We start from the raw sequence: 20,995 nt of genomic DNA on the forward strand, positions 1-20,995 counted from the left end.
AGTGAGTTCCAAGAAGGTAAGAGGTAAGTAAGCATCAGTCCTTAGTACTGGATGCCCCTTCCTGATTGATACAATATACATCTACTATACTTATACACTGCTTAACAATAATAATACTAATAGGTAACATTTGTGATGCACTTCCATATGCCAGACAATATCCTAAACACTTTATACTTCTTTCAGTTAATCCTCACAATAACCCTGTCTTAATCATCTAGTGCAGCTATAACAGAAATACCACAAATGGATGGCTTCGACAAAGAGAAATTTATTCTCTCACAGCCTAGTAAGCTAGAAGTCCGAATTCAGGGGCCAGCTCCAGGGGAAGGCTTTCTCTCTGTGCTGGCTCTGGGGGAAGACTCTGGTCATCAATACTCCCCTGGACTAGGTGCTTCTCAGTGTAGGGACCCCAGGTCCAAAGGACACAGGCTCCTGCTCTTCTTTCTTGGTGGTATGAGGCCCCTCTGTCTCTCTGCTGGCTTCTCTCTTTTATATCTCAAAAGAGATTGGCTTAAATTGTAGATTAATCTTATAGATTGAGTCTACATAGCTGCTGCTAATCCCATCTCATTAATATCATAGAAACAGGATTTACAACACATAGGAAAATCACATCAGATGACAAAATGGTGGATAACCACACAATACCAGGAATGAAGACCTAGCCAAGTTGACAGATATTTTGGAGCGACACAATTCAATCTATGACAAACCCTGTGGTATAGGTTCTATTATCATGATCATCAGTAATGAGCATGGAATGATCAGGAAACTGAGGTGTGAAGAAGTGATACAATTTGTCCAAGGTTACACAACTTGTCAGGATCTTCAATAGTTTGACGTCTGGTTCTCATAGGGAGGGGAAAAGTTTCATTTATTGGGGTCAAGGCTCAACAGGAAAAAAATTAACAAAGGGCTCCACATTCTTAAAGCAACTTGCTTGTATTAAGAAAAAATAGAAACAAAAGATTTTATTCATCAAATTTGAACATTTAAAACAGTATTCCTTGTTATAAACACAACAAATTATAACAGTATAATTCAGTTATCTACTATAGCATATAAGGGAGAGGGGCAAAATGAGAGATGGAAACAAGAGAGGAGAAAAAAAGAGATACAGACGTGGGAAAGCCTAGATACGGAGAAGAAAAGAGCAACAAGGTAAGCACTGTATTGTATTCCAGAAAATACTGCTACTAAAGATTCATAAAGTTATGTTGCATTTTTATATTAATAGGTCATTATTTCTTATTCCCTGTCCTATGGACTTCATGGTCAAGGACCAGCTCCATCTTACCAGCTGAGTGTTGTGTTATTTTCCCCTTCCTTACGGCATTCGGATCTCCCCTTTCCAGAAGCCCAGCTGTCCTGGAAAAAATGGAGAGGAAAGTGAATCAAAGGGTGATTCTTTTGAGACCGAAGGGGATTGGAGGGAAGGAAAAGATCCTGGGAGCCCAGGCACATTTATTTGCTTCCTGCATTTTGAGCAGAACCCAGTAGATATGGCAGGAAAAGGCTACTCTACTGAGTTTGCCATAAAGCATATGAACAGAGGTTTCTGCATTATTAGTTCACTCTTCTTTTGAGATTGTTTGAGGGGTCTCCAGGAGCCCTTCACTGGAAGGAGGTAGAGAAAAATACCTACTAAACCCGCACCACCAGTCTTAAAAAAAAATTTATTGCGATAAAATATACATAACAAAAATTTGCCATTTTAAGCGTGTAATTCAGTGACATTGATTACACTCATCATGTTGTGCAACCATCACTGCTATCTGTTTCCAAAAGTTTTTCAACACCCCAAACAAACTCAGCACCCTTTAAGCAATAACTCCCATCCCCTCCTCCCTCCCAGCCCCTGGTAACCACTGATTGGACCCAGCGTTTCGTCCCTATGTATTTGCCTATTCTTAGATATTTCATATAAATTGGATCGTATAATATTTGTTCTTTCGTGTATTACTTATTTTACTCAGCATAATGTTTTCAAGGTTCATCCATGTTGCAACATGTATCAGAAGTTCATATCCCTTTATGGCTGAATAATATACTCCATCGTATATATGTACTACATTTTGTTTATCCATTCATTTGTTGATGGACATGTGGGTTGTTTTCCACCTTTTGGCTCTTGCAAGTGATGATGCAATCAATGAACATTGGTGTAGAAGTATCTGTTTGAATCCCTGCTTTCAAGTATTTTAGGTATATACCTAGGAGTGGAATTGCTGGTTCATATGGCAATTTTATGCTTAACTTTTTAAGGAACCACCCAACTGTTTTTCACAGCAGTTGCACCGTTTTACATTCCCATCGGCAGTGCACGAGGGTTCCAAGTTCTCAGCCAACACTCACCAACACCTGTTATTTTCCATTTTCCTGATAATAGCCAACCTACTGGGTATGAGGTGGTATCTCATTGTGGTTTTGATTTGCATTTCCCTGTTAACTAATGATTTTGAGCATCTTTTCATATGCTTATTGGCCATCAGTCTATTTTTTTAGAAAATTCTGTTGAATTTATTTGCCCATTTTTAAATTGGGTTTTTTGTCTTTTTGTTGTTGGGTTGTAAGAGTTCTTTATATATTCTGGATATTAAACCTTTATCAGACATGTGGTGTCTTAGTCATCTAGGACTGCTATAACAGAAATATCACAAGTGGATGGCTTTAACAAAGAGAACTTTATTTCTTCACAGTAAAGTAGGCTCAAAGTCCAAATTCAGGGTGTCAGCTCCAGGGGACGGCTTTCTCTCTCTGTCAGTTCTGGAGGAAGATTCCTTGTCCTCAGACTTCCCCTGGTTAAGGAGCTTCTCAGGCGCAGAGATCCCAGGTCCAAAGGACGCGCTCTGCTCTCAGTGCTGCTTTCTTGGTGGTATGAGGTCCCCCACCTCTCTGCTCTCTTCTTTCTTTTATATCTCAAGAGATTGCCTCAAGATACAATCCAATCTTGTAGATTGAGTCCTGCCTCACTAACACAACTGCCACCCATCCTCCCTCATTAACATCATAGAGGCAGGATTTACAACACATAGGAAAATCACACAATACCCAGAATCATGACCCAGTCAAATAGATACACACATTTTTGGGGGGACATAATTCAATCCATGACATATGGTTACCAGATATTTTCTCCTATTCTGTAGGTTGTCTCTCCACTTTCTTCATGAAGTTCTTTGTTGCACAAAAGTTTTTAATTTAGATGAAGTCCAATTAATCTAGTTTTTCTTTTGTCGCATGTGCTTTTGGCGTCATACCTAATAATCTATTATCAAAAACAAGGTCTTGGAGCTTTACCCCTTTTTCCTTCTAAGAGTTTTATGGTTTTAGTTCTTAATATGTAGATAAATCATCTTTTTTGAGCTAATTGACATATATAGTGTGAGGTATGGATCCAAATTCATTCTTTTGCATGCGGTGATTCAGTTGTCCCAGCACCATTTATTGAAGAAACTATACCTTTCCCATTGAATGGATTTGTCACCCTTGTCTAAAATCAATCGGCCAAAGATGTATGGGTTTATTTCTGGACTCAATTCTATTCCATTGGTCTACATATCTATACTTATACCAGTACCACACTGTTTTGATTACTGTACCTTTATAGTATGTTTTGCAATTGAGAAATGTGAGTCCTCATGCTGTGTTCTTCTTTTTCAGGATTGTTTGACTATTCAGAACTGCTTACAATTCCATACGAATTTGAAGATCACCTTTTCCATTTCTGCAGCAAAGGCTGTTGGAATTTTGACAGGAATTACATTGGATCTGTAGATCACTTTGGATAGTATTGGCATCCTAACAATATTAATGTATTCCAATCCGTGAACATGGGATGTCTTTCCATTTATTTAGGCCTTTTTAAATTTCTTTAAACAATGGTTTATAGCTTTCAGTGTACAATTCTTCATTGAGTATGGTGTTAGCTGTGGGTTTTTCATAAATGTCCTTAATCACGTTGAGGATATTCTATTCCTAGTTTGCTGAGTGTTTTTATTATGAAAAGGTGTTGGATTTTGTCAAATGTTTTTTCTGCATCACTTGAGATCATCATGTGGTTCTCTTCCTTTGTTCTATCTATGTGGCGTATTATGTTGGATGATTTTCATATGTTGCACCACCCTTGCATTCCTGGGGTAAATACCACCTGGTCATGGTGTATAATCCTTTTAATAAGCTGTTAGATTCAGGTTGCTAACATTTTGTTGAGGATTTTTGCATTGATATTCATAAGGGTATTGATCTGTAGTTTTATTTTCTTGTGGTGTCTTTATCTAGCTTTGGTATGAGAGTGGAAGCCCTGGTTGCATAGTGGTTAAGTACTATGGCTGCTAACCAAGAGGTTGGGAGTTCGAATCCACCAGGTGCCCCTTGGAAACTCTATGGGGCAGTCTACGCTGTCCCATAGGGTCGCTATGAGTCGGAATCGACTTGGCGACAGTGCATTTGGGTTTCTTTTGGTTGGTATGAAAGTAATGTTGGCCGCAGAGTCAGTTAGAAAGTGTTCTTTCCTATTCTGTTTTTGGGAAGAGTTTAAGAAGGATTGGTATTAATTAGTCTTTAAATTTTTGGTAGAATTCACCAGTGAAGCCATCTGGTTCTGGGATTTTCTTTGTTAGGAGCTTTTTGATTACTGATTCAATCTCTTCACTTATTACAGGTCTATTTTCTATCTCTTCTTGAGTCAGTTTTGGTAGTTCATATGTTTCTAGCTTCCTTCCATTGTGGCTGGAGAAGATACTTTATGATTTAAATCTTTTTAAATTATTGAGACTTGTTTTGTGATCTGACATGTGATTTATCGTAGAGAATTAACCATGTGCACTGGAGAAGAATGTGTATTGTGTTTTTGTTGGGTGGAGTGTTTTAAATATGTTTTTGAGGTGTAGTTGGCTTATGTTGTTGTTAGCTGCCATTGAGTAGAGCTGCTCCGTAGAGTTTTCAAGGCTATGACTTTTCAGAAGCAGATCACTTATAGTCCTATATTTCCTTATTGATCTTCTGTCTGGATCTGTTCTATCCATTACTGAGAATGGTGTATTGAAATCTCCAACTAAAACTGTCTGTATCTCTTTTCATTTCTGTCAATGTTTGCTTCATGTATATTTCGGAGCTCTGTTGTTAGGTGCATATATATTTATAATTGCTATATATTCTAAATTTATTGACACTTTTATCATTATATAATGTCTTCTTTGTCTCTTGTAACAGATTTTGACTTAAAGTCTATTTTGTCTGATGCTAATATAGCCACCCCAGCTCTCTTTTGGTTACTAGTTGCATTAAATATTTTTCCATCCTTTCACTTTCAACCTATTTGTGTCTTTGGGTCTACAGTGGATCTCTTGTAAACAGTATATATCTTTGATCATGTTTTCTTATCCATTCTGCCAATATCTGCCTTTTGATTGGATAGTTTAATCCATTTAAGTTTAAAGTAATTACTGACAAAGACTTATTTCTGCCATTTTGGATTTTTGTGTCCTACGTCGTTTTTGGTCCATATCCTATTCTTTGCTTTTACGTGTGGGGGATGTTTGTTTCTTTTGTCCCTGTACCTCTAGAAGCCACATGGTAATGATCCAAGACCTTCTTTCATGCATAAATGGCTTATGTTTGCTTATTCAGAATTGGAGGAGGTAGGAAACTCTCTGAGAATAAGGTGGTTAGTTCTCTGATAGGGATGAATTACTGATTTGAAAATACTTTTTAAAAAAATAACTTTTGAAGAGAGGAAAGAATGAGTGGGAATTTTAAGTCAAATCTCTTGCAACCCTATGAATTTTTAAACGGGAAGAATAGTTTAGATTTCTAAACAATCTGAAAGTAAGAGAGTTTTCTGGAAGTATTGACAGGCTCCTGAAGGGCCCTCTCTGAAGGCTGGGCAGCCACTGACAGACTCAAGCAGACCTTATAGTGGGTCTTTGCAAGATCTGGCCTGTCAAAGAGTGAACTGGGAGCTTTGAAATATTCTCTCAGTGAATCATAGACTCCTAGAATGCCTGGGCTACAAGGAACCCTAGACTCCAAGTCTAGTCCAACTCTTTAGTTCTCAGGTGAGGAATCTGAGGCCTAGAGAAGGAACTTGATATGCCCAAGGCCTCACAGCTAAACAGCAGAGCTGGGGTTTGAGTTCGCCTCAGATTGCTATAGGTCTTATTGAAGGATCAAGTCTTAGGGACATTTATTAGGGGGAAAAACCCTAACTTTGTGGTCATAATTCTCTCTAGATATCATTCAACTTACTTTTTCTTCACTACCCTCACCCTGCCATCCATTTCTTATGGCTTCCCAATTCACCTTTTCTGTTTCAGCCACGTCTCATACCACACATGATTTATAACTGTTTCCTTAAAGTGTGATGTCTGGACCACCTACCTTAGAATCACCTGGCGAGCTTTTTGAACATGCAGATTCCTGGGCCCTGTCACCAGTGAAGAATCAGAATCCCTGAAGATGAGGTCCATGGAATCCAGTAATTACTATGCATACTATTGACTTACAACCTTCTTCCATGAGCCCTTTACTCATACCATTGCCCATATTTGTAGTACCAACAACAACAAAAAAGCCAAACCCATTGCTGTTGAATCGATTCCAACTCATAGCAACCCTATAGGACAGAGAGAACTGCCCCATAGGATTTCCAAGGTGCAGCTGGTAGATTTGAACTGCCAATCTTTTGGTTAGCAGCTGGGCTCTTAACCACTGTACCACCAGGGCTCAATATCTGTAGTAGTAGTTAAAGAAAGAAACAAGTATTTTTTATTGAGCTTTTATTATGTACCAAGCACTGTGCTGTTTTTCATGCATTATTTCATTTATTCCTCACAGCAATCCTGAAGTAGGAACTGTTGTTCTTATATATGAGAAAACAGAGGCCTATCTAAAGTGATTAAGTTACTTGCTGCATAGCTAATCAGTTGGGATTTGAATGCAGGTCGACTCTGACTCTAAAATGTATGCTTGAAATCACAATGCAGTGCTATTTGCTTTTCCTCCTCAAACTTCCAAACTCTTTCAACTGTGCAGGCTAGACTGAAGCCTTAATCCTCTGGAAAACCTGATTCTCCCTAGGCTATTTCCCTACTGTTTTTGCCCAGCTTCACCAAAGCCAACTGGTGACACTACAGAGTCAGAGCCATAGCCCCTCAGAACACCTTTTGGGATCTGCTGCCTTATGGACTACGCTTAGGTGAGGAGACCTCAACCCATTCTCAGAGCCAGGAAGAGGAAGACCCTAAGATTGGCAATTTAGCCCCAGGATAGGAAAGTTGCTTGAACCCAAAAGTAATTGATTATCTGGAGCCCTGGAATACTCCCTGCTGGCAAAATGCCTAAATACCTGCAATACAGAGGTCTGTCTTTGCTGCCTTCTGGACCTCGACTGATCAAACTGCCACAGTGAGCGATACGTTTGCTCTGGAAAGACAGGAGATGCTGGGTGTGTGCTTCCTGTTCACTCTCAAGTGGACAGCAGAGCAGCTTGCAGCTGGGGCAGGGACCCATTTAAGTGTGGTGGTCCCTCTTTCTCTGCCCTTTTGATGTCCTGTCTAGCTCCAGGCCCTGGAGCACTCCATTTTCCAATCTATTGCCATTTGGTGCCCCCTTACCCCGAAGCCTCCTTTGTTTGTGTGGCCTCCCAATATTGCTTCAGAAGTTTCTGGCTTCTGTTCCAGACACTAGACCATGGAGGTTCAAGAAGCAGGCATGAGAGCAGAGTTGGCCCTGGGCAAAAGGAATACAAGCGAGCCCGATGCCACTTTGATGCCTCATTGCCCCAAGCGGACTGTTCCAGGTCAGAGTCCTGAAGCACTTCCAGGTCACCGTGGGTTTGTGGCTGTCATCTGCCCTCTCTGCCTCCACCCCAACTCACCTGTGCTAACTCTCAGTGCCTCAATATTCAATCTGTCGACAAAGTTCTCTGTAGCCCAGCCCTTTCCTTCTTCTTCTTGCCTTTTCTTCCCTTCTTGGAGATTTTATACACACACATACACACACACACACACAGACTCAACTGATGTATTATTGACTGCTAGGAGTGGTAATAACAGCAATCACAACAAAGAAATAAAAATAAAATGCCTCAGACACGCTCTGCTAAGAAAGGACTTGCAAGCTTGTGGAGTTTGTGGACAGAGCGCCTAGCACCCAGAACACACTTAAAGTTAAGAAGTCTGCCCTTGGGGCTCCTCAACTCAATTCTGGTTCTTCTCTTGATTCATCCATGTTCTATTGTCCTCATGCTTTCCTGCTCCCCATACTGGTACACCACTTCAGCCTGGCCACCAACAGTCCCCATGCTGCCAACCTATCCCCTTTTAAATTAAGATTCCTTATCACAATGTATGTGTCCAGCGAATCATTTTTGGCAGTACTCTATTCATTGTTAAAGCAATAAACAAATCTCTGCAAAGATGTTAGGGGCTGATAATGGCCTATTGAGTAATCCTAATTTCAGATCCTGTAACAGGCCAGTGGAGTCCCTGGGTGGCACAAACAGTTAAGCGCTGAGCTACTAACTGAAAGATTGGGGGTTCAAACCCACCCAGAAGCACCTTCTGAAATGTCACAATCATGAAAGCCCTATGGAACACAGTTCTATTCTGACACACACAGGATCACCATGAGTCAGTATTGACTTGGCAGCAACTAGTTTGTTATTGTGTTTGGTTTTAACAGGACGGTAGAGGAAGTTCTTTGGGGTAAGTGGGTGGGTGTTTAACACTTAGCAGATTTTGCCAATAACTATTAGGAGGGAGAAAAGTGTAGTGGTTAAATCTTGAACTCTGAAATCAGCCAGAACTGGGTTTGAGTCCTGGCTCTATTCCTTGTATGATCTTTCTCAGATTACGTAATTTTATTGAGATTTCACTTTTCTCTAGGAAATAGAGATGAAAATAACAAAAATAAAAAAAAATAAAAAATAATTTTTTTTTTTTTTTTACCTCATAGGGCTATTGTGAGGATTCAATGAGATAATTCACATAAAGCCATTTTTCACAGTGCCTGCCTGGCACAAAGTAAGGGCTCAGTGATTTTATTATTATTAATTGTGTAGTATTTTTAATTGTACCTACTGCACTTATATGCATGGTCAGGATCTGCCTGAAGTGGTGATTTAGACCTGTGGAAGAATAGAGCCTTTCATCGTACATGTGTGAATTGACAAAACGGAATCAAACTCCCCATCAGCTCGGTTTCGAGACCACTAGAGTGATGGAAGAAAGAACATTTTAGGCCAAGTTTTTCACATTTTTGACCCCCTCTGAGAAGTCCTCGTGATGCAGTGGTTAAAGCACTCGGCTGTTAACTGAAAGGTCAGTGGTTCAAACCCACCAGCTGCTCCACGGGAGAAAGTTGTGGCAGTCTGCTTCCATAAAGATTATAGCCTCGGAAGCCATATAGGGCAGTTCTACTCTGTCCTATAGGGTTGCTATGAGTTGGAATCAACTCAATGGCAATGGGTTTGGTTGGTTTTGAGAATATAGGGTGTTAGGGGTGGAGCGAGTTGGATCTTTCTGAGCCTCTACTCGTTTACTCTGGGGATGGGGGACAGTGAGGAGCAGGGAAAGGAAGAGCTGGTGGTGACACTAAAGGTCTTTTAAATGGAAGTGCTGGGGAGGAAAGGTGCAAAGAAGGAAAAAGAAGAAGAGAAAGAGGAGGAGGAGATGGAGGAGAAACTTCAGTTGGTATGGCTGATGCAGCTACTTCCTAAGATAAGGAGTGGATCTTTCCTGTTGGTCTTTTCTCCTAGCAGTGGGATGTACCTTCCCAGAAATTTTAAGCAGTCTTCCAACCAAAACAAACTATTCTTTTGAGGCTGCCTCCAGTCTTCAGGACAAAGACATGCTTCCCTGAATGATGATCAGGGGGCTAAGAGGTATTCCTGAGATAGACTTTCCTACAGAGGACAAATGGAGGGTGGTAGGCTTTCATTTTTTCTCTGCCCCCTCTCCAGAGTAGAAGAAAGGCCTGAGTGACAACTACTCTAGAGCAGGTATCTGAGGTGAGAGTCCCCCAGAGCATGTTTGAGAGTCCCCTTGGGCATCTGCTCGATAGTCCGGGTGGTCAAACACCTATAGGTGAGGGCTATGGAATACACAGCAGTGACCTTCTATCCCTGGCATATCTTCCTGCTGACACCCATGGGCATTTTGACGATCGGTTTTGCAGAAGTTGTTCCAGATATCATTTCAATCAATGTGCTGCCAAAGCCATGTATTCGTTTCTGCTTTTGACAGGTATCCACCAGGATAAATAAAAATCAAAACCCAAACATGTTGCCACTGAGTCAATTTCAACTCATAGTGACCCTATAGGACAGAGTAGAACTGCCCCATAGGGTTTCTAAGGCTGTAATCTTTATGGAAGCACATTGCCAGATCTTTCTTCTGTTGGGAAGCTGGTGGGTTCAAACCACCTTTTGGTTAGCAGCCAAGGGCTTAACCACTGCACTACCAGGGTTCTTTTGCCAGGATAAATAGCCATCAATATTGTTCTCTTCTACCCAGGTTGCCATGAGGATTCTTATCAGCAAACAGCAATATTAGGGCCAAGTAGTGGGTCCTCAAGGAATGCCCTGGATAGTACAAATGGTAAAGTGCTCGACTACTAATTGTGAGTTTGGAGGTTCAAATCCATCCACATCCAAATCTTTCCACCTTGAAAGAAAGGCCTGGTGATCTGCTTCTGAAAGGTTATAGTCTTGAAAACTCTATCAAGCACAGTTCTACTCTGGAACACATGGGGTAGCCATGAGTCAGAATTGACTTGACAGCAACTGGCTTTTATTTTTTTAAGTGGGTCCTCAAGCCTCCTGCTGCTCTTGGCTTCTGCTGGGAAACATCAGTCATGTTGGCTACTTCAGAATGCCCTGATTTTTGCATGGAAGTAGTTGGGTCCTAGTCCCTGGATAGTGCAAATGGTTAAGCACTTGACTAGTAACTCCAAAGATTGGTGGTTCAAATCTACCCAGAGATGCCTCAGAAGAAAGGCCTGGTGATCTGCTTGAAAAGATCACAGCCTTGAAAACCCTATGGAGCACAGTTCTACTCTGTAACACATGAAGTCACCATGAGTCAGAATCGACTCAACAGCAGTGGGTAAGTTGGATCCCGGGTGGAACTTGGTATCAAACACCAAACACCCCAAATGAACTCTGCCAATCAATGGAATGACTTTGTCCACACCATTGCCACCCTGACTACTGGCGGACCCATGGAGTGGGGCTATCGGAGCTCATCGTGTGATCTGAGGGGCACAGGCCTCTTTTATGGAGTGCCCAAGGGCTGCATTTCAAGAAATGCCTGAACCTCTGGTGCCCTTCTGCCAGCCTCATACAAGAAAGAGTGGAAGAGGGCATGATCACAGACCCCTCTCCACTGGAGTTTGGCTTATTTTGAAATTAATAAGATACGTGGGGACTCTTTCTGTATTTTCCTTTCAGTGGCAAGCCCAGGTTCCTTAATGAGTTGGTATCCTGGCACCAGACACTTCCTCTAGATCTAGCTGAGCAGTTTCAAGAAAGGGACAGTTGCCGCAACCCCTCCACCTGTGCCCCTGACTGATCAACTCCAAGGCTCTTCACCCACTGATTAGAGGATACACATACTCCTGGTTGAGGGCACAGAGTGTAGTCATAGTTCGAAAATGGTTGAGGACGTTCTCTTGAGGGTGGGAAAAGCCATCTCAAACATGGTGAGCCTTCAAGGGGCTTTTGCTTGTTCTAATATGTTGACAGGGTGGCAGGGTGGCAGAGTCTAACCTATCCAGATAACAGCTCGCTTGAGAGAGTGGCCACGGATGCTGTTCATAAAGGAGTGTTTGCAGAAGGCGGACTGGAGAGAGGGTGCACACACTCCCACCACGGGCTCCGGCATGCGGTTCTGTGCCACAGAGTACGTGGCTCCAAACCTACCCCACTTTTGGATTCTTCCTCAGTTAGCGATGGGGCCTGTAGGATGCTGTGTTCGTTTTCTATTGCTGTGTAACAAGTTACCATAAACTCAATGACTTATGACAAAACAAGCTTATTATCTCTCTGTTTCCATGGGTTGGGAGTCTGGGCACTTCTTAGCGAGGTCCTCTGCTCAAAGTCTCATCTGAGGTTCAGGGTCTCTTTCAAACTGACTGGTTGTTGGCGGAATTCAGTTTTTTAGGCTGTAGAGCTGAGGTCCCTGCTTTCTTTCTTTCTTTTTTTTAAAAAGAATTTGTTTTTGTTGTTGTTGTTGAAAATATACACAGCAAAATATACACCAATCAGCAATTTCTACATATACAATTCAGTGACAGTGATTACATTCTTCAAGTTGTGAACCAGTCTCACCCTCCTTTTCCAAATTATTCCTCCACCTTTAACATAAACTCACTGCCCCCTAAGCGTTCTATCTAAACTTTTGAGTTGCTGTTGTCAATTCGATCCTATGTAGGTAGCTCTTTAAATGAGCACGATGCTCAAGGCAGACATTCTTTACTAATTAAGCTAAAATACTGTTTGGTCCCCGCTTTCTTGGTGGTTGTCAATCAAGGATTGTTCTCAGCTACTAGAAGCAGCCGCCATTCCCTGCCATGTGGCCCTCTTTACAACATGGCCGTTTGTTCCTTCAAGGCCAAACAAGAGAGCATCTGCTGCAGCTTCAAATCTCTCTGCCTTCTTCTATGTCTCTAGATCCTCTTTTATAAGGGCTCACCTGATTAGGTCAGGCCCACCCACACTCAAGGGGAGGGGATTTACAGGGCATGTACACCCGAGGGTGATAATCTTGGGGGCTAATTTAGAATTCTCTTCCTACCATAATGTAGCTTCTATGAAAAGCATCTCATCCTATTACATTATTTGAAAAACAAAAACATGAGGCCAGCTGCTTTCCGTTAGTATTCACCATTCCGGGAAGGCAGCAGAGCTGTCAGGCAAAGTGTTCAGAGGCCTTGAGGCTGAATCAGGCTGTGGTTAAACAATTTCAACAACCTTGGAAGACAAGCCTTTTTTTCCTTCTTCTTTCTGTTTTTTCCCCCTAGAATCCTTGCTCAGCTCTCAAGTCAGTCTGAGAAGAAAAAGGCAGCTCTGAGGCCTATGCATCTGGGGCTGGCCTCAAGAGAGCAAACAAGCATTTTAATGATAACTTGATAGTGAAACTTTTTATCTCTGCTGGGCCAGACTTCCTGATGACCATTATTACATGATGGGTTATGCTCCTTGGAAGTTGCTCTGAAGGCCTTTCATTGTTTATTAGACTAAAAAAAATATATTTCCGCTTTCCTTACTTGGCTTGCCAGTTTTTTCACGGTACTTCACCCAGAGGGGTCCTTTACAGAAAGCAGGTCTCAAATTGTCCTTGTGTGTTTAAAAAAGGAGACCACTTTCCCTACTGACTCCTGTTTGCCACTGCAACTCCCCTCCTCCAAATCCTGCATTCATCCAGCCATAAAAACAGGTAGTAAGCACCTTCTGTATGTCTGGTAATGTGTAGGTGCTGGTGATACCCAGATAACCAAAATGTGGTCCCTGTGCTCAGAGTAGTATCGACTATGACGGAGGTATGTCAAAGGGCTGAGAGCATGGGGGCAGGTGGTAACCTTTGAGCTGGGTCTTGAGGAACGTGTAGGATTTCAAGTTTTGGGATTCAGGGTCGGGGGGGCGCGGTTGCTATTCCAGGCCAAGAGGACAGTTCGTGCAGAACACATAGAATGTGAAAGAACACGCTGTGTTTCTGGGAGGCGAGAACATGAGGGTGTGAGTGGGGTGGTCTTCTGGGAGACTGGAAGAGGACAAGAAGTACCAGATTTCAGAGGGCCTTGACAGTTTTTTTTTTTTTGACAGTTAAGAACTTAGCTTTCAGGCAGCAGGAAGTTTGTGAAGGAGTTTAAGTTGGGGAGGCTCATGGTCAGATTGGTATTTCAGAAAGAACATTGTGGCTTTTTCTGAGATAATCAAGTTGGTGACAGTAGTTTTTGCTGAATGTCACAAATAAATGTATAGGCCAGAGGAGGCAGCCCCAAGGCCACACCTAATGAGTCCTGGTATAACTAAGGAGCAAATTCATTTTAAACTCCTGTTAGCCATAATGAGACACATGAATAAAATACAGTGATATCTCTATGAGGAAATCATTGGGAAGCAAAGCTCTGTTTAATAAGGTCAAATGGGAAAGAAGCTTTTGACAATGATGGTGGCTATAAACTAGGAGGAGGCAGGGGTTGTGCTTCTGAAACCTCCTCCTCCATGAGGAGGGCCTGGCCCAGCTGAATGGAACTCCACACAGAGAGAAGTCTTCTCTGTGGATGTGACATTTGAGCTGAGACTTGAGTGCTACAATGGAGCTAGCCATGCAAACCTCTGGGGAAAACCCCTCCAGGCAGAGGGAGCAACAAATACCAAGACCCTGAGATTGAAAGGGGCCTGGAGTGTGTGGGGGGTGGGGAGTGGGGGTTAGCAAGAAGGCCACTGAGGCTGGAGCCAAGGGAGAGAGTGGGAGGATAGCAGGATGGGGGGTCAAAAGGGCATGGGGGTAGGACCAGATCATGGAAGGCCCATGGTAAGGAGCTGAGAATTTCCTCTGAGCATGATGGGAAATAACTGAGGGGTTTGACATGACAGATGTGGCTGCTATGGGGAGTATAGGAAGGCAACGATGGAAGCAGGGAGACCAGCTAAGAGGTTTGTTGCAGTGATCCAGGAAAAAAAAGATAATGGTGGCTAAAACACAGCAAGAAATGGTCAGATGACAGAAATGCGTTGAAGTTAGAGTCATAAGATTTACTGTTGGATTAGATGTGGCATGTGAGGGAACGAGAGCAACCAATGACTCCTAGGTTTTAATTTGAGCATTTGGGAGTAGAATTTACTGAGATGAGGAAAACTGGGAGGAGGAGTCAGTATGGGAGGAATCAAGAGTTCAATATGCACTGTTAAGTGGAGGCTTCGAGTAGGCAATTGGTTATAGGAATATGGAGTTCGGGGGCAATAGAAATTTTGTAGTCCAGAGTGTATGGATCGTATGTAAAGCCTGAATGAAATCATCTAGGATGTGATAACCACTGGCCACATGTGGCTGGTCTGAATTGAGATGTGGTGTCAGTATAAAATACATACTGAATTTCAAAGAGTGTAAAATCTCTCATCAGTAATATTTTTATATTGGTTACATGTGAAAATGCTAATATTTGGGATACATTGGGTTGAACAAAATATATTATTAGAAGTAATTTCACCTGTTTCTTTTTGCTTTTTTTTTTAAGTCTGGCTGCTAAAAAATTACGTCTGTGACTTGTATTTTTGGCTCACAAGAACATTTCTTTTTGATGGAGCTGGTCTAGGAAATGATTTGAGTTAAAGAAGAGGGCCAAGGGCAGAGCCCTGAGGTGCTACAACATTTCAAAATCAAAGGGAGGAGAAAGTTCCAACAAAGGATACTGAGAAGGAACAGCCAATAAGATAGGAGGAGAATTAGGGGAGTATGGCATTCCCAAAGGCAAGTGATAAAATTACTTAAAAAGAAACAAGTGACCAACTGTATCTGATGCTGCTGTGAGATCAAGTCATCCCTCACTGGATTTCACAAAAGCAGTTCTGGTGGACTGGCTTGGAAGCAGTTTGGTTTGGAAGCCTGGTTGGAAAGCGTTCAAGAGAGTAAGAAGTGAGGATATAAACGCAGTGAGTACAGATCATCTTTTGAGTTGTGCTTTTAAAAAGAGCGTAGGAATGGAGTGGTAACAGGAAGAGGGCTTGAAAGCAAGGCAAGGTTTGTGTATTCTGCTGCAATTGTTGGTTCATTTGTTTAGGAGGGGAGATAGTTCAGCACGTTCTGATTAATTGGCTGATGGTCCTTAAGATTCAGTTGGGGAAATAAAGCAAGTGTGCCAGAAAAAAATTGAGACAGTCTAAACTAGATGGTTAAATTGAATGGTTCTATTAGTGTTCTAGAAGTTTAGAGACCAGCAAGGTCCCTCTTTCTTTGCCTTTCCTTTGTCTTTCGTAGTCTTCTCTTGGGTTGTTGTTTCCCTTTCTTGGTCCACTCCTGTGAGTGGTGGGGTCAAGGGCAGTGTTAGCCTACTGTGGCCGGGCATTTTGGGTAATAGGCTCCTCTTCCATGGGATTCTCTAAAGCTCAAAGATAGTTCCTTTTCCCAGTGTCTAAATAGTCTTCCTTAGTGGGTGGGTGAGTGGCTGCCATGTTTATTAAGATGGCCCAGGAACTCACTAGTGACATGAATTGCTCCTGGCCCAAGGAATTCTCCTGCTCTCCCTCTGAATTGACGAGGGGCTTCTGAATTTCCCCATCCCCTTGCTCCTTCTACATCTCCAGATGGAACTTGGAAAAATAGTAGAGCCGAAAATGCCAGGGGAAATCCATTTCTTTCTAGGACAATGTATGGTGTATAGGTGTAGGCTCTTCTGGTAGTATGTGTATGATAAGAAAGACGGCTTGGTTTATGTGGAGTGGACAGTGTGTGTGTGTGTGTGTGTGTGTGTGTGTGTGTGGTAATTAGTGAGCACTATGTGGGCCTGGGAGCCCTGATGGCGCAGTGGTTAAAATGCTCAGCTGCTAATGAAAAGGTCAGTGGTTCGAACACATCAGCTTTTCCACAGGAGAAAGATGTTGCAGTCTACTTTTATAAAGATTTACAGCCTTGGAAACCCTATAGCGCAGTTCTACTCTGTCCTAAAGGGTCGCTATGAGTCAGAATTGATTTGACGGCAGTGGGTTTGATTTGGTGTGATGTGGGCCTGGGAACTCTGGTGGCACAGTGGTTAAAGCACCTGGCTGCTTAACTGAAAGGTTGATGGTTCAAACCCACCAGCCACTCCGTGGTGGAAAGATGTGGCAGTCTGCTTCAATAAAGATTTACAGCCTTGGGAACCCTAGGGGGTAGTTCTACTCTGTCCTATAGGGTTGCTATGAGTTGGAATCCAGTCGATGGCAGTGGGTTTGATTTTTCGGCTTACATGGGCCTGGGGCTAAGTCATTTTCAGGCAGAATTGTGATGTTGATTCATAGAGGTGTTGAGTGACTTGAACAAAATGTCAATACCTTTCAGCAAACGACCATCAGGAACACTCCAGTGGTTGAATACATTGGTTTTATTACTCATTGCAGCAAGGTTGAATGCACACTATGGGAAAATGTGGGGGCATTTCAGTAAGCAAGTATGAAGCCATCTTGATGCCAGAGCCCTATCAGCTCTCGTTATGGCTTGGAATGTTTGCTCTCCAAGGCCTCATTCGCCCTCGTTGTGTGTACTCTCAAGTCCTCCTTAGCCTCGGAGTCCATTGTCACCCCTTTCTACCTCCGGAGATATATCAGGAGCTTGTGGCTAGAGAGCAAGGCAAGATGGGCCTGGAGCTCATCTATGAAACAGCAGTGGAAGCTTGTCTAGGTCTGGGAGCAGACCAGACCTGGGGTAGCTGGTGGGGCGGGACGGGGGAGAGAGTTCCAGAACTTACTTAACCCCAATTGATGATACTTCAGTCAGTCACATCAAAACCCCAAGGGGAGATATCATGGGGCGGGGGGGGGGGGTGGGCAAAATCTCTGCTTGCCTCTCTAAGCCTTATTCTGTTCTATATAACAAACCCATACCCATTGCCATCAACTCAATTCCAACTCATAGCGACCCTATAGGACAGAGTAGAACCGCCCCATAGGGTTTCCAAGGAACACCTGGTAGATTCAAACTGCTGACCTTTTGGTTAGTAGCTGAGCTCTTAACTACTGCGCCACCGGGGCTCTGTTCTATATATAATAAAAAAAAAAACTAGTGCCATCAATAATAGTGCCTAGCTATTAAAAACAAAACAAAAAAAACTATGGGGCAGTTCTACTCTGTCCTATGGGGTCACTATGGGTCGGAATCGACTCGATGGCACTGGGTTTTACTGGGTTATATAGCTATTGCATATAGCACCCTTTTTCTGGGTCATGGTGCTTATCAGCCCCCCCCCACACCATCACCACACACACTCCCATCAAGAATGTTAGCATTGATTTATAAAAGTTCCATTATCAACTGACATGCTTCCTTAGACCTGTTTAACTTTTGCTAGAGGCTGAATTGAATGGAAAATTTACAATTGATTCCCAATTATCTGTGCTAATAAAAAAAAAATAGAAAGGAGCAAAAGACCAACAAGTAGTTCTCCCATGACATAGACTCATGGGAATTTGAGGGTCACTTTGGTTGTTTCTTGTTTTTGACTATTTGAAACATTGCTATGATAAACAGCATTGTTTTTCATTTTTAAATATTTAGAATGAAAAAAGAAACAAATTACAAATTTTGTTGTGATTATATACACTACATTTTTGAGGATATTAATGACAAGAGAACTTGTATTTCTAGGCATCACTGAGAACTGATTCCTCCACATCTCTTGATTTTATTGTTGTTGAAAATGCACACGGCAAAACAGAAACCATTTCAACAATTTCTACATGTACAGTTCAGACATTGATTACTTTCAAGTTATACAACCATTCCCACCCTCCTTTTCTGAATTGTACCTTCTCCCTTAATATAAACTCACTGCCCCCTGAACTTTCTATCTAACCTTTTGAGTTGCTGTTGTCAGTTTGATCCCGTGTAGACAGTTCTTTTAAAGAGTACAATGCTCAAGGCAGACATTCTTTACTAATTAAGCTTAACTGTTGCTTGGTTTATAGAAGATTTTAGGGGACATTTTTGGTTTAAGGTTTAGTGATTATCTCAGGGCAATAGTTTCGGGAGTTCAGGTGATAAACATTCTTGCATGCAATTTTTTTTTTTTTTTTTTTGCAAACTAGTGTAAGTATATCTATAGGGTGAAGTTCTAGCAGTGATGCTACAGGATCAAAAGGTATGTGTGTTTTTAATTTTGATAGATATCGTCAAATCGTTCTTCAGAGAGTTAGAGCAATTTATGCTCCACAGTGTATGAGAGTGCCCATTTTCCCCACTTTCACCGGCAATGGTATATCATCACACTTATAACTTTTTTGACAATCTGATAAAGGAAAATGTGAACTTGTTTTGGTTTACATTTCTTTAATTATGAGTAGAACTGAGCCTCTGTTTGTTTATTAGCTGTTTGTATTTCATTTTATGTAAACTGCCTGCTGTATAGGGAGCCCTGGTGGTATAGTGTTTAAAGTGCGTGGCTTCTAACTGGAAGGTTGGCAGTTCGAACCCACCAGCATCTCCATGGGGGAGGGATGTGGTAGTCCGCTTCCATAAAGATTTACAGCCTTGAAAACCCTATGGGGCAGTTCTACTCCATCCTGTAGGGTCGCTATGAGTCAGAATCAACTCAAGTGGTTTGGTCTTTTTTTTTTTTTTGACTGCTGTATCCTTTGCCCCCTTTTATATCGATTTGTCTTTTACTGATTTATATGAACTGACAAATTAAGAAAACACTAGTGGCATAATGGTTAAGAACTCGGCTGCTAACCAAAAGGTCAGCAGTTCGAATCCACCAGGTGCCTACTCGACAGCACCTACCAACAACGACAAGTATGTTCATAGAGTTGTGCGACAGTTACCATAATTAGTTTTAGGATTTTTTCATCACTTCAAAAAGAAACACCATACCCTTTAGCTATAACCTCCAACCTCCCTGTTCCCCCTGCCAAAAAAAAACCCAAACCTGTTGCTGTTGATTCCGACTCATAGTGACCCTAAAGGACAGAGTAGAGCTGCCCTATAGGGTTTCCAAGGAGCAGCTGGTGGATTAGAACTGCCGACCTTTTGGTTAGTAGCCGAGCTCTTACCCACAGCACCACGAGGGCTCCAATCCATCCCCCAAGCCTAAGCAATCACTGATCTACTTTCTATATCTCTGTATTTGCCTATTTGGGACATTTCATATAAACAGAATCATTATCTTTTTTTAAAAAAAGGAAGGGTAATTCTCTTGAATGGCAATTTCCTTTGTATATCTTTTTTTTTTTTAATAGGTTAAGAATCTAACTGGGAGATAAGAAATAGGGTGAAATAATCTCGTTACACCCTGGACATCAACTGCTGATCCTTTGCTTTTTCACTCCGTATTTTATTTTAGTGATCCTGCTATGGCCCAACAACTAAGTGAAGCTTCTGGCAATGTGGAAGTTCTGGAGGCCAGTGAGGAGGGTAAGTAACCCATAAAACCTTGATAACTAGAAATTATATTTGTTCCCTGTGCTTAGCCCTTAGGGAAAAGAACCAAGTCACAAGAAAAACAAGTTCATATCGAATTTCTAATAACACCAGATTCAGTCGTCCACATTTCTTTTTCAGCCTTCTAACATGTTCCATCTCCAATTCTGATAGTAGAAAGATTCATCTGAGACCCTACAGTATTCTTTGGGGAGGATTACCAGGTTCGACTTACTAAGGCAATATCAGAAAATATGTGTTTAATCCAAACAGACCATGATCTGAGAGATACAACTGAAGTTATACTGTAAATAGAAATCTGGATTTAACCAACAGATACATTTGTAATTTGAGGTGTAAAGAGGTAATAGACACAAAAGATACCACCACAGACTTCTGTTAAATAGGATTCAATTTATAAAAAAAAAAAAAAACTCTTTTCAAAGGCTTATTTAGATGTGTATCCATTGCCTAAATTGTGATCCTATCTATGAGTGATAGGTGACTGTGAGTAGAATAATAGGAAAGGAGGCAGAAGTCTCTAAACAATGATAAGCTGTATTGACACACACACAAGAAGAACCTTAGACATAAAATGAGACATTGAGTTTAAAGACAAAACTGAGCAGTTCATTTGGGGTGTTCTTTAATTTGGGGGCTGAGTTTTCTTTGTTTTATGGTGCAGAGGACTTGGTCTGGAAGGACAGAGAAAAGGGGAGCCTCCTTCTGGCTTCCTGGAGGCTTGATTTTACTGATGATGTGAGGCGGGGGATGGTGGATCCTGGTGCATGGATCCTTGAGGGCAGGGCTTGGGTCTTCTCCATCTCTGTATCACCATTGTTTAATACCGGCTCTCAGCAGAGTGATTAAGCCCTCAA

At 41.9% G+C, this 20,995-nt stretch overlaps 1 protein-coding gene across 3 annotated transcripts in view; it reads left to right on the top strand.

Moving 5' to 3' along the window:
* KIAA1210 (KIAA1210 ortholog) overlaps positions 1 to 20,995 on the top strand; it is a 110,695-nt gene that overhangs the window by 24,635 nt on the left and 65,065 nt on the right. Inside the window, exons 1-2 of one of the 3 annotated variants that reach the window (XM_049872848.1) lie at positions 13,387 to 13,442; positions 20,041 to 20,111. In XM_049872848.1, coding sequence (XP_049728805.1) covers positions 20,051 to 20,111 — 61 coding nt within the window. In that variant the 5' untranslated portion in view covers positions 13,387 to 13,442; positions 20,041 to 20,050. Of the gene's footprint in view, positions 1 to 13,386; positions 13,443 to 15,521; positions 15,662 to 20,040; positions 20,112 to 20,995 lie in introns of those variants that run through there. The other 2 variants (XM_049872846.1, XM_049872847.1) reach the window with 2 other exon arrangements.

This window comes from Elephas maximus, chromosome X, assembly GCF_024166365.1.
Source record: "Elephas maximus indicus isolate mEleMax1 chromosome X, mEleMax1 primary haplotype, whole genome shotgun sequence".
NCBI lineage: Eukaryota > Metazoa > Chordata > Mammalia > Proboscidea > Elephantidae > Elephas > Elephas maximus.